Below are 14,422 nucleotides of genomic sequence, written 5' to 3' on the forward strand. Positions count from 1 at the left end.
ATATTTTAGAGTGTTTCTAGGATCTGTTGTACGTACTCTTTAAGAGTACATTCTTTGAAATCTAGAATTTTTAATAGTTTTCTTTTAGTATCTAGATTTGATTGTAAGAATGATCTTGAAAAAGATTCATTCATAAGGAAGAAGTTTTCGCACCTCTTCTGTTTGTATTCTTAGAATACTGATTTTAATATATTTTTCCGTCCTGTAAAGGGCAAGTTCACAAGTCTTTACTTGTGAACATTTTTACTTCTGAGTGTTTTGTCTTTTAATCTGTATATTTCCGCTGCATGTTATCTCAAGTGTCACAACACCTCAGATAACATCTCTGTATAATACGAATTCGGGACCATAAATTCTTTCATTTCAGATGGAGCACCAACCTTTCGGAAAATTGATCCGAGTTTTGGCGATTGACGGTGGTGGAGTTAGAGGGATAATCCCCGGAGTTATCCTCGAATTTCTCGAGTCACAACTTCAGGTATGTGTATATATTTATTAGCTCTTACTTTTCGATTCGTGTACTGATTTTTTTTTTCTTTTTATCAATATTTGATGCATGCATGTATATATATTTCAAAAATTGGATGGTGAAGATGCTCGACTTGCAGATTACTTTGACGTAATCGCAGGCACAAGCACAAGAGGTCTCATCAGTGTAATGCTTACCGCTCCAAACGAAAAGAATCGACCATTGTTTGCTGCGAAAGATATTAAAGATTTCTACCTTGAGAACTGTCCGGAAATATTTCCCCAAGAGAGGTACTACTTCTTTCTCTCTTTCTTTATTTATTTATTTCTTTATTTAAATTTTGAATTTTAGCTCCGAAATTCAACGTACTTGGAATTGGTTGTAGGGATAATCTTGTTAGTCACACTGCAACGGCGCTCAAGTGTTTTTTATCTGGTCCGAAATATGACGGAAAATATCTTCGAGCCCTACTCAAGAAGAAACTTGGAGACACAAAATTGCATGAAACATTGACAAATATTGTTATTCCAACTTTTGAAATTAAAAAGATGAGCCACACTATCTTCTCCAGCTATGAGGTATGTTTGTGTGCTTTTCATACTGATTTATTATTTATAATATATTATCCTATATATTTCATTTATTAAGGTCACGTTTTTTATTATATCGATCTTATTGTTAACTATTTAGGTAAAAAACGACCCAAGCTTAGATGCTTCGCTCTCGGATATTTGCTTAGGAACTTCAGCCGCTCCGACTTATCTCCCAGCACACTACTTCAAAACAAGAGATTCAAAGGGCAAGAAAACAAAATTCAACCTTATTGATGGCGGGATTGCTGCTAACGATCCGGTAAATATCTTACACTAATTAATATTTTTTTATAGAAAATTCTATGACAATATAATTAAGCCGAAATTCAAGAATAGATTATTAATATTTCTTTTATGGATTTGCTTTGCATGCAGTGTTTCATAGCAATAGCTGAAATAATAAGGATGAAGATGGATGAAGAAAATAATAGTATTTTTCATCGAAGTCCAAAAGAAGAAGGTCGATTTCTAGTATTGTCTCTAGGAACTGGTTCAGCACAAGTTCATAAGTATGACGCCAAAAAAGCATCAAAGTGGAGTACTTTGAGATGGTTGATCAAAAATCGTAAATCGAAGCCCTTGTGGGATGTCATTTTTCAAGCTATACAACACATCACTAATTACTATGGTTCCACTTTTATTGGAGCCCTTCACTCTGGTGGAAATTTTCTAAGAATCCAGGTAATTTAATTTTTCTTCCGATGAAGTTTAAATTTAATTTATTTCACATGTAATATCATTCTAAGCAATTATAAACAAATATATATATAATTTTTTCAGGACGAGACTTTAGTCGGTGTAACGTCGTCTGTGGACGTCGCAACAAAGAAGAATTTGAAAAATCTCGTCAAAGTTGGAGAGGACTTGCTGAAAAAGCCAACTTCAAGACTGGATTTGCGTACCGGAAAATACGTTACATCTACTGATCAAGGAACAAACGAGGAGGCGCTTATTCGGTTAGCAGCAATACTTTCCAAAGAGAAACGGCTACGTCGGGATATTGCTAGGAAAAGAGAATCATCCGATTGGAACGATTTTCTCGAACGTTGGGGGATTGATTCATCAACTGATTATTTTTTTAAGCAAAGTTGATATGTCATCCTCTAGTCTCTACTTGCATTAATTTAATTTAGTTTTTTTTTTCATTTTTTTAATTGAAATTTCTCTAGTTCTGGTTGTATGCACAGATATTCATAATTCAATACAAGTTATTTTTATAGTTCTTTGAGGCATGAGTGTTTTGTGTCCATTTTTCTTTGACTTTTTACATATAAATATATCAATAAAATGAAACATAGAATAAATATGTGGAATGTAAATTTATTTTTATTTTGAAGCAAACAAACCAGGGCATTGCAGTTAAATAAATTAATAAATTGAGATAATTTGTTTTTTGAATTTTGCTATCAAAATATTATTTAATGAATTTTTTTATATAATTGATATAAAAACTGTATAAGAAGCGAAATTCGCAGCAAAAATGGATGCCTTAAAACCTAAGAAGCCTCCCACAGCTTTCTTCTACTTTCTGTATGCCTTTTGCTCTTCACTTTTGTTTAGGGTAAAATTCATTTTGCACCCCTGTACTATGAGAAATGTATCGTTTACCCCCCTGATGTATGAAAAACATCAAATACCCCCCTGCCGTTAACTTTTTTCTTGAATCCGTTAGTCAAACCCTTTGACTGGCCGTTATAAAGACCCGTTGGCTTTTTTTTTTTGACGAAATTACCCCCAATAATCTCTATATAGGTTTTGTTTGATTGGCCAAACAATAAGGAACGTGTTCAGTTATTTTTGAAGAATCTAAAATTAAGTTGTTTGGTTACAATCATCATAATGATTATGTTAGTTGGTTTACAAATATGTGGATCTAAGACAAATGAAGAATTCAAGAACAGAAGAAAAAAAAATGGTGAAAATAGTGAAAAAAACATGTTGAAAAGAGTGAAAAAATGGTTGAATAAGTGGGAAAATTTAGTAAAAAAAGAGCTAAAACTAGACGATCTATATATAGAGATTATTGGGGGTAATTTCGTCAAAAAAAAGCCAACGGGTCTTTATAACGGCCAGTCAAAGGGTTTGACTAACGGATTCAAGAAAAAAGTTAACGGCAGGGGGGTATTTGATGTTTTTCATACATCAGGGGGGTAAACGATACATTTCTCATAGTACAGGGGTGCAAAATGAATTTTACCCTTTTGTTTATTCATCGTAGGGGTGCAAGTTGGAACGGAATTTCCAATTTCCGCCGATTCCGATCCGAAAAGTTCTGATTTTGGAACAACTTTTTTCATTCCGACTTCCGAAATTCCGATTTCCGAATTTTTCCGATTTTTTTGGATTGGAATTGGAATTATATAAAATAAATTTGGAATTTCCGATTTCCGATCCGATTTAATTCCGATATTAATTCCGAAAAAATCCGATTTTTTTCCGAAAAATACACCTATAAATAATATATATTATATAATTCTTATTTTCCGAAAAATACACCTATAAGTTTTGTTTATGGATTTTGACATAATGAATTGTTATTAGAAGTTTTATTGGATATTACGTTGTGTTTATTTTTATTTATTTTTTTGAACTGAATTTTAGTAGTTATTAGTTTTACTTTTATCGACGTGAATTTTCTTGTTTTTGAAAAATTATGAACATTATAGAAATTTTCGGCTAAGTTTTGAAATTTTAAAGCTTATGTGATTTCCGATTTTTTTCCGAACTTCCGAAATTTCCGGGCCTTTTGGAATTGGAATGAATTTTTAGATTCCGAAATTTTTGGAATTGGAATTGGAATTGATTTTGTACTTCCGAAATTTTTTGGAAATTTTCCGAAAAGGCTAATTCCGATCCGATCCTTCCGACTTTCACCCCTAATTCATCGCTTCAAATTTTACTTTTCTTCATCGAAATTTTTCGTTTGGTTGAATATTTAGCAAGTTACTGTGTTCAACACTTATACTTAAGATTTTTCACCCAATTTAAACATCGTGATTTTCCTTGATTATTTTTTCAAGTTCAACGGTAAAAGTCCAGAATTATTACTTTTTCCGGCTTTTGCTAAGTCTAGATTTCCGGAGAACTAGTTAACTGTTGATACAACATGGATTCGACTGATTCAAACTATGCTCGTATATATTTTTTTGGACAAAAGGTTCCAATCCGTTGTTGGTTAATCGCAATGAGTATGCTACTTGGTTAATCGCAATGAGTATGCTACTATGTTTCGTGACTCCTGAGTGTCGTCATATATTACGTTTAGGTTTAGATTTGTGTGAGATTGTAGATAGTTGGTGTACAAAAGTCTGTATAATGCTTTGATTATCTGCAAAAGTTTGTATAATGCTTTTAAAGATACTACAATATACTATAGAAGTCAAATACACGATTCATTAGCAACAAACTTACGAATAAGTAAGCTAGGCTATCCTATCAATTACATAGACATCATATAATAGCAAATGTTAATAGAACATCAAAAGGGAGTACAACGGGAGGGAATCACTATTTCACATAACTTCGGTGGCAGTTCTACAACTGTTATTTTTGCGATTCGACTGATTCAAACTATGCTCGTAATTGAACCTTAGCCATCGACCAAATAAAACCCTAGCCGCCATAACCGTCGACCAAATTAAACCCTAGTCGTCGACCAAATTAAAACCTAGTCACCATCCGCTGTAGGTCTGACCTCCATCACCATAGTCGTCATAACCTCTTGTCTCCATAACCAATCCCTTATTAACGCCCCCCCACCGCCATAGTTGCGCTATAGCCATCGCCCCATCAACAATGGTGAGAAGTGATGGAGAGGGAGAGCGAGAGAAAGAGAAACAAGAGAGGGAACGAAAGAGGCAGAAAGAGAGAAAGAGAAACGAGAGAGGGAAAACGAAAGAAAGAAAACGCGAGAGAGAAGAGGGAAAAAAATAAATTATTTTTGTAAAAAAGATTTAATTCAGAAAAAAATATTAGGATTGTATTCCATATCTAATTATATTTCCAACCTCGAGCATATTAACCCTTAAAAAGTGACAAATTCAACATGTATTGGACCCGCAACAACAAATTAAAGTCCCAAAATAATATTAGAGGTTTGGAGTTATTATACAAATGTCTATTTAAATTTAGTCTATTTCAAATTTTTCTTCCAAATAGATTTGTTCATATTAAAACCAAATTACGAAATAATCAATATGAGATGGTAAATACATGATTCGAATAATCCAAAGATACAAAATTTTAACGAGATATTCAATACGAGATGGTAAATACATGATTCGAATAATCTAAAGATACATAATTTAACAAGATATTCAATACAAGATGGTTAATAGATGATTCGAATAATCCAAAGCTAAGATACATAATTTAACGAGATATTCAATATGAGATGGTAAATAGATGATTCGAATAATCCAAAGATACATAATTAAACGAGATATTCAATACGAGATGGTAAATACATGATTCGAATAATCCAAAGATACATAATATTATTTCGTCTAAACTTAATACAAGTTTGACAAAACAGAAGAAAGCGATTACATACGAGTATCAAATCATTTTCACCAACAATTAAGGATAAAGAATCCCCCATTCATTGACTCAATTAATCACCAAGTCAATAATTTTCATATGCATACTCATTGTCGTAGATAACAACATCATCAGGATCATGATAACCATCATCGTAATCACGACCATCAAGTCTACCGTGGCTATCATAATTCATAATCATAATCATAATCATAATAATAATCATAATCAGAATCATAATCACAATCATAATCATAATCATAATCAGAATCATAATCAGAATCATCAGGGCCGAAATCATAACCATCCATAGAGTCATGAGGAAGCTTAAGATCCTTAATCCTTTCCAAACACAACTGTTCCACGTCAGCACACGTAAAAACATTGAAACACCCTCGTAGATCAAGTGATACGAGATCCGGACAACCACGAAGAATGGCCTTCAATCCCACATCGGTCAATTTACTTCCGATAAGTTGAAGTTGGCAAAGTCCCGGCATGTTTTCTGCAATCGCTTCAGCCCTCTTATCACACACAAACCCAGGAGCATCATGAAGCACTAGGTTGTTAAACTTCATCGACTTCTTTTTTCGATCACACAAGCTTAACGACTTCAACAAAGGGCACGAAATGCCAATAGTTTCGATACCATTTACAGTGAACATACAGTCAAGTTGTTGTAGATGCAGCTCCTCAAGCAGAGGGAAATTAGTAATTGCTTCGACCACAGACGCAAACGATATGCCACGGCAATTCACTAGTTGAAGACGTTTAAGCTGACTAGACCTGTTTAAAGAGGTTAGAAAATACTTTTGAATTAACATATATAATATAATGAATCAGCGTGTTTGTTTTGGTAACGAATGAATCTGCAGCCAACGATATAGGTGCACTGAGGAAAAAGGTAAACAGCGAACCCAATAATATTTACCTCTGGGAAATATAGAGAATCAAATCATCATTACCAAAACCGTTTATTTTGAACTCAATTAATTGGCCCTGGCTGAGATCCACTGCACGGCGGCACATTTTCACCAAGACCACCGACCACAGCACGTTCGAATCTTGCATGTCAATACACCGCCATATAGAAGGGTACTCCTTGGACACGCGCCACCATGTAGGACAAACTTTCACGGCCGTCATCAGTATCTCCACTGCCCCCAGCTTTTGTAAAATCGCCGCCGTTATCTCTGGCGGCAGACTTTCACACGGCGGCGGCGTTGGCTCGACCGGACTTGAAGACGAAGCCATTGGCTCAGGTTTTGGTTCCCATTGCTTAGACTTTGGAAATTAAAGTGATTTATGTATAAGCCAGATTAGGGTTTCCTCGGGAGGTGTGCATGTGAATGTTGAAGGGCGTAGTAGTTATTATAATTGGAAGATGGAACGACAACTTATAATTCACCACAAGTCCCTAAGAAACATTTATGATGAACAAGGGGCAGTAATTACTGTATTCTTTTTTCTTTGAACTGTGAAGCAATTATAAATATAATTTACTGTTTTTTTCTTTTATTATATTTATTGTTTTCTAATTAGTGAGTTACATATATAATTTACTCTTTTTTTTTTTAAATGAAACTATAACAACGCATTATAAAAATGGGTAATTAGTGAGACATTCAACACATTTGGATATATATTAGGGTGGAGCCAAAATCCTTTCGTTTTATACTTATATTAGTGCATAATTATCAAGTTTTATCTAGGAATTGTCTCCGTTGAATATGACACCATAAAAGTTAACCTCTAATAAGATTATATCTAAATATGATGGGGATTTTTATAGTTTAACTTTAATTCAAAGAGTTGGCCATAATTTAATAACCGTGTAATAACACAGTTAAAAAACTAATGTCTTTACATTTTTTGCTGTATGACCAAAAAATGTAGGGAAATATTTGGTACGTTTCATAACTGAGAGGTGTGTATGCAACATATTTCATAATTCAAGGATGGAAAGTGAACTTTGAATCCAAATATATTTTTCGAAATAAGACCAAAATATGAAACCAATGTAGGGAAAGAGATGGTAAATACAATCATTCGAATAATCCAAAGAAACAGTAAAGAGTCCCCGATTCAATTAATCACTACAGTAAATAATAACCAAGTGCATACTCATTGTCAAAGAAAAAATCATCAGGATCACGGAACTCATCATCAAAATCAATACCATAATAATGATAATCACAATTATCATCAAATCGATCGCGGTTATCATAATCATATTCATAATCATCATCCATAGAGTCATCAGGACCCTTAAATTCATTAATCCTTTCAAAACACAATTGTTCCACGTCATCAGATTCAAAAACATTGTAACACCCTCTGATATCAAGTGACACGAGGTTCGGACAACCACGAAGAATAGCCTGCAATCCCACATCAGTCAATTTACTTCCGATAAGACAAAGTTGTCGTAGTCCCTGCATGTTTCCGGCAATCGCTACAGCGTTGTTGTCACAATCAATTACCGGACTGTCGAAGAACATGCTTAGGGTATCGTTGTACAACAACTTCTTTTTTCGATCACGCAGGTTTAACGAATTCAATAATGGGCAACACTTGCCAATAGTTTCAATGCCTTTTACATTGATAGAGTCAAAGTCAAGCTGTAGATGCAGCTCCTCCAGCAGAGGAAAATTTTTAATTGCTTCGACAACAGACGAAAACGATATGCAATGGCAATTCACAATTTGAAGACGTTTAAGCTGACTAGACCTGATTAAACAGTTACCAAATACTTTTAATTATTTACAGATTAGTTATTAACATATGAACAAGAAAAAAACAGTTAATTTTACCTCTGGGAAACATAGAGAATCGTGTCAGAAGTACCGAAACCGTTAATTTTGAACTCAATTAATTGGCCTTGGCTATGATCCACTGCACGGCGGCACATTGTCTCTATGTTTTCATACATACAGAGAGGATCTTGCATGTCAATACACCGCCATATAGAAGGGTACTCCTCCGACACGCGCCGCCACGTAGGACAAACTTTCCGCGCCACGGTCAGTGTTTCCATTGCCCCCAGCTTTTGTAAAATCACCGCCGTTATTTCTGGCGGCAATTTTTCCCACGGCGGCGGAATTGGCTCGACCGAACATGAAGACGATTCCATTGGCTCAGTTTTGGTTTTCCATTGCTTCGATTTTGGAAAGTCATTTATAAGCCAGATTAGGGTTTCCTCGGGCGGTGTGCATGTGAATATTGAAGGGCGCCATATGTATTATAATTTGAAGATGGAACGACAAGTTTTAAATTATAATTTACCCCAAGTCCCTAAGAAACATTTATGATGAAAAAGGGGTACTTCGGTAATTACTATATTCTTTTTTATTTGAACTTTGAAGCAATTATAAATATAAATTACTGTTTTTTTTATAATTATATTTATTGTTTTCTAATTAGTGAGTTATAAATTATAATTTACTAAATTTTTTTTAATGAAACTGTTCTATAAGAACACCATATAAAAGGGGGTAATTACTAATTAGTGAGACATTCAACACATTTTCAATAATATAATATTCAAAGAATTTGAGAAAAAATATATAATAATTATAAGTTATTTTTATAATTTTTGGATCAACTAATTATGAAAAAAGGAATAATTGTTTATATATATATATATATATATATATATATATATATATATATATATATATATATATATATATATATATATATATATATATATATATATATATGTGTGTGGTGTGTGTGTGTGTTTACCAGTTTGATATGCCTATTGGCCCAGCCCAATAGACCCATATTTACTGGGCCACAGACCCAACTTAATAGTTATTTCTACGGAGGCCCAATCACATTCAAATGAGGTTGGGCCCGATAAATTGTCTCGGCCCGATCAATAAAGTATAAATAGTATTTGAATTCATTTAATGAAGGTACGTTTTTATTATTCAATCACTTTTTCTACTAAAATTCTCTCGACTATTACCGATTATCTTCACGTCTGACTTGAGCGTCGGAGGGTTTTCCGCCGGATTAACCTCTGGCTTAGATTACGTGTTTTCTGTTCGCAGGATTATTAAGTTAATTAAAGTGTTTCAGGTCTCAGGACCATTTAGCTCGTCACGTGACCTACTTTGCTCGTCGTTCGACTTGATATAACATTATTCAAAGCTGGTCAATTGGAACGACTTCATTAACGGACAAGAAATGGCAATAGTTTCGATACCTTGAACGTCAACGTACGGCGCCTTTACCTGTTACGTCGTTGCAATTTCCAAGTACAATTTTTTTGAGCTGACTAGACTTATTAAAATGGTGCTTAATTATTTAGAATATCATTAAAATGATGAAAATTGGATACAAAATATTTTGATTTAATCAGAAAACTTTATATCATTTAACTGGATCGGATTGATCGGATCGAAATAAACACATTCGGAAAAATAAAATTTATTTTGGAAGCTAAGTGAAAACTAATTCGTGATCCATTCCAAACCAAATTGGAAAAATTGGAAATCGTAACATTTGAAATTGGATAGAAAAAAATCATATCATTTAATCGAACGGATCAAATCGTAATAAACAATTTGGGAAATTATATTACCTTTGAGAAATATAGAGAAGCAAATCATCTGTACCAAAACCGATCGGATGACGGGATATCGAGATTATTTTCCATTTCAATGTACTGCCCTAGGGAAGAGTCCAGCTGGCACACGCGCCGCCAATATGGGAATACATTCCACGCCGTTTCTTATATGTGTTATTACCACTAATTGGAGAGCTATGGTATAATTAAACGAAAGATTTCTGAAAAAAAATGGTAGAAGAAATAGATTCAAAGAAACCCGTTACATGTTTCAGCAAACATGCATGCAAGTTACATTTTTCAACACAGACAAACAAGAAAACCAGAACAAAGAAACATAGAAAAATCGCATTAAGTAATCGAATCGATCAATTAATTAACACAAACGACAACTAATCACCACATTTCCTTAATCATCAAAATAATTATCGTCATAGACATCAATGTCTACATATATACTTTCGTAATAATCATACTCATCTTCATCGGGGTCGATTTTAAACATAAAATCTTTAATCCTTTCGTAGCAACATTTCCCCAAATCTCCACTCAAATCAACATTGTGACAGTTTCTCAAACGAAGCAATTCAAGTTTCGGACAAGAACGAAGAATTGCATTCAGGCCAACATTCGTCATCCTATTTCCGAAAAGGCGAAGGCGTCGAATCTTGGGCATGGTTGAAGCAATTGCAAGAGCCTCTTCATCACATTCGACATGACGAAATGCACAGCTAGTCAATCGAAACGACTTCAATAACGGACAAGAGATTCCAACGGTTTTGACATCAACCGCATCGAGAATTGGGTCGAGTAGATACAGTTCCTCAAGAAGAGGTAGGTTTTTAACTGCTTTTATCACAGCTTCTCTTGTTATGTCATCATCGCAATTTCCAAGTAGTAGTTGTTTGAGCTGACTGGACCTGTTAATTAAGATGGTATATATATACTTCATTATTTATTAGAAATTAAATAAACAATATATTTGTACATATATTAATAAATATTTAATCAAAGGCGGGAGCAATAATATTACCTCTGAGAAATATATAGAAGCAAATCATTGGTACCAAAACCGTTAATGCTGATACCAATCAGTTGGCCTTGGCTGAGATCCACTGCACGGCGGCACAGTTTAACAAAATCAGTGGATGACAGCCGCCACATATTACGAGACCTGCATTTCATGTGTATATGCCGCCACATGGAAGGGTCCTGGCACACGCGCCGCCAAGTCGTGCATACGTTCCAGGCGTTCTTCAGAATCTCCACCGTATCCAGCTTTTTTAGGATCGCCGCCGTTATCTCTGGCGGCAATTTCTCCCACGGTGGCTTGGCCTTCCTTGATCTCGAAGAGGAGGATGCCATATGGAGTTGTTCCGTTTTCTTGGGTCGTCTGACTTTTTTTCTGAGTAAATTCAAATCCATTACAAGGGGAAGTAGGAGTTCTTGGAACAGCTAACTTCGAACACCTTTAATTTATAAGCGTGGGATTAGGGTTAGTGATTAATTTCATTGGTTAATAATAATTTAATTGCAGTTTGTCGTTCCAAGTGAATTCAAAATAGCCTTTTGATCTGTCTATATGTACCAAACTTAATATCTCAAATCACATTTAAAATGCATGCATGCATGTAGTTGGAACGACGCATGCACATTAATTAATGATGACCAGAAGCTATATTTACATTGGAAAAATTCAAATATTTCATATTGTTCTCCTCCTTAACAAGGAGAAGTCCAAAAGGCTAAGCAATTACAATGTGCATTTCACGCGCCACATAAAAAATATATATATATATATATATAAATAATTAAATATATAATAATAATATAATCTCTTGTTACAAAACATATTATATTGAATACTCCCTTCCTCCGTTCCTAAATAATTGTCACTTTTCACTTTTCACAAAGATTAAGAAGAAACTCAATAAATATATCTTGATTTTAGAAAAATCATATAAAAATAACTAAAACAACTTTTATTATTAAATGATATATAAGAGAAAATTAATGAATAGAGTTTCATTAATAAGGTTAAAACAGGAAAAATGCATTTAATGCAGTATTGAAAATTTAAAGTGACAGATAATATCGAACAAAAATATTTTTAAAAAGAAACAGTTATTGTGAAACAGATGGAGTAATAACTCTATCATATTGTTCTTCCTTTCGACATTAGTTTCGAGTTATGCATTCTTCCTCTTCTAATCAAATTAGTTTCAGTGGAGTTAGCCCGGCATGCTTAAAAGATATTTAATATATATCTAGTTCGATTTTAGAAAGATAATACATATAAATATATTATAAAGACTGAAATACCCTTTATCATCAAATATATTTGAGAGAGTTATCTAATGAAATAAATTGTTCATTATAGGTATGAGCAGTTGGGTACATGAATGAAGAAAACTATTGTCTATCTCAAAGTCAAAGCAAACAACAGCCAAACAAAAATTTGTCAACGCCGTCCAAAAATCGCGCAAATATTTCCAAACCATATAAAAAATAAGTAAACTGTTCTTTCATGGGCTAACACCAAGCCATTAAGCCACCGACTTAATTTATCCTAAATGATAAATAATACTATTAAAAACGAAGAAGAGAGAGATAATTATAAGAGAGAGGGTCCGCAAAGCTACCTCTCTTCTTTAATTTTGACCTCTCAATTTATATATTAATACATATATTATTCAATTTCATTATTGTACATTCATTTCTTTCTTTCTTTCTTTTCACACAAAAAGACCAAAAAAAGAAAAAAAGAAAAAACCAAAGTGGCCCTTTTTCTTGATTTCTCGAAAAGATTGATTATTATTCTTTTTTTTTTGTAAGGATCTTTGTTCATTGTTCTAATTAGGGTTTGATTAATTTGTTTTGCAAGAAAGTTATGAACCAATCTCGTGCAATTTCATCTCCTGATTTGGTTTCTCCCTCTACAAGACCTGAACATCATTACGATGATTCCGCATTAGAAGGTATATATAATTTGATTCCTTTTTTTTTTAATCTTAATTAGGGTTGATTATGCGGATTAATTAATGTTAATGTTGATTTAAATATATTGTTCAGGGGTGGCGGCAAATATAAAATTACTGTTGAAACTAACACAGGACCACAAAGAAGCCTGTGACAAAGAGAAAAATGACAGCCGGCGAATGTTAAGGGTTGCCACAATGATGACAATTCTTGACAATGTAAGAGACAGAATCCAAAAGTGTCAATCCTTTGGCAACATCAAAAGAACATCCGAGGCGGAGCTCCGGCGGTGCAACACCGACTTGAGGCGGAATCCGATCCCAAGGGACAAGCGGAACCACCACGGCATTGGTGGGGAGCCGGTTGTGGAGGACGAAAAGGAGCGCCTTAAAAGAGAGCTTGCCGCCAGCCTGGCGGCAAGAAAAAGCCTCCAGGTCATGTGCTCCAGCTTGGGTAAAGAAAAGGAGATCATGGCTTGCGAGCTGTCGAAGAAAGTACACGAAATGTGCGAAATGGAGGAACTCATCGAACACCTCAAGGAGAGAAACAACACGTTGCTCCAAAAAGTGCAGGAATGCGCTTCCGAGCATTACAACGAGAGGAGAAACTCCGGTGGCGGCGTTGGCGGCGGCGGTGGCGGTGGACAATCTCAGGCGGCCGCGACGGCGGCACTGCAAGAGCGAAACAAGGTTTTGTCGGAGCAGCTCTTGAAGTCGCTCGATGGGTACCGAGCGATGAAGAGGAGGCTCAAGCTAGTGCAGGAGGAGAACGTAACGATGCATGGGATTATGGACGAGATGGGGGGCAAAGTCGTAATTAGCATCGAGAGAGTTAGGAGACTTAGGGAGCGTATGAATAAAGAGAGCGAGCCTTCGCCAGGTGGCGATTTCCGGAGAGAGATAGAGGCGTTGGAGAGGATGTTCGAGCGGTTCCGAACGCTGGTCGAGAAACGTGATAAGAATTGTGTAATTCAGCACAAGGGAGAGATCAACGCTTGTAAACCGCCTTCTGTTCTAGCGTAATCGATATATAACGATAAGAAGTAATCGAGTCTAATTTTTGTTACTAGTTTTTTTCTTTTTTTTTTTTTGGGTGCCTCATAATTTCTCTAAGTTATGGCTTTATATATTGTATAAGGTATTAGAGAGGGCTAATGATTTGTGTACGTATAGCTCCTTAGCCTGTACTATATAAATGTATGCTTAAAATAGCTGTATACTATAGTGTACGTTTTATTGCATTGACAGCCTAAATTTGAATCACTTT

The 14,422-nt window shown here is 34.7% G+C and overlaps 4 protein-coding genes and 1 pseudogene across 4 annotated transcripts; 2 read left to right on the forward strand and 3 right to left on the reverse strand.

Moving 5' to 3' along the window:
• The first annotated feature begins 578 nt into the window (after window positions 1-578).
• On the forward strand, window positions 579-2,281 carry LOC105951537 (patatin-like protein 2). The gene is made up of 5 exons (XM_088822022.1): window positions 579-759; window positions 855-1,047; window positions 1,160-1,321; window positions 1,438-1,743; window positions 1,843-2,281. Exons 1-5 carry the CDS (start codon window positions 659-661, stop codon window positions 2,152-2,154), a joined length of 1,074 nt encoding a protein of 357 aa, XP_088678148.1. The 5' UTR covers window positions 579-658; the 3' UTR covers window positions 2,155-2,281.
• Window positions 2,282-5,786: 3,505 nt separating this feature from the next.
• Window positions 5,787-6,863, reverse strand: LOC105951538 (putative F-box/LRR-repeat protein 9). The gene is made up of 2 exons (XM_012974992.2): window positions 6,533-6,863; window positions 5,787-6,387 (listed from the first exon to the last, which is right to left on the reverse strand). Exons 1-2 carry the CDS (start codon window positions 6,853-6,855, stop codon window positions 5,787-5,789), a joined length of 924 nt encoding a protein of 307 aa, XP_012830446.2. The 5' UTR covers window positions 6,856-6,863.
• Window positions 6,864-7,697: 834 nt separating this feature from the next.
• On the reverse strand, window positions 7,698-8,734 carry LOC148768630 (putative F-box/LRR-repeat protein 9). The gene is made up of 2 exons (XM_088821304.1): window positions 8,415-8,734; window positions 7,698-8,331 (listed from the first exon to the last, which is right to left on the reverse strand). The coding sequence occupies exons 1-2, from the start codon at window positions 8,732-8,734 to the stop codon at window positions 7,698-7,700; spliced, it is 954 nt and encodes a 317-aa protein (XP_088677430.1).
• A 1,852-nt stretch (window positions 8,735-10,586) lies between these two features.
• On the reverse strand, window positions 10,587-11,542 carry LOC148768631 (putative F-box/LRR-repeat protein 9 pseudogene; annotated as a pseudogene).
• Window positions 11,543-12,717: 1,175 nt separating this feature from the next.
• On the forward strand, window positions 12,718-14,418 carry LOC105951539 (uncharacterized). The gene is made up of 2 exons (XM_012974993.2): window positions 12,718-13,155; window positions 13,250-14,418. The coding sequence occupies exons 1-2, from the start codon at window positions 13,068-13,070 to the stop codon at window positions 14,176-14,178; spliced, it is 1,017 nt and encodes a 338-aa protein (XP_012830447.2). The 5' UTR covers window positions 12,718-13,067; the 3' UTR covers window positions 14,179-14,418.
• The last annotated feature ends 4 nt before the right edge of the window (window positions 14,419-14,422 follow it).

Source organism: Erythranthe guttata, chromosome 8 (assembly GCF_056151865.1).
Source record: "Erythranthe guttata isolate IM_541 chromosome 8, IM_541, whole genome shotgun sequence".
Lineage (NCBI taxonomy): Eukaryota > Viridiplantae > Streptophyta > Magnoliopsida > Lamiales > Phrymaceae > Erythranthe > Erythranthe guttata.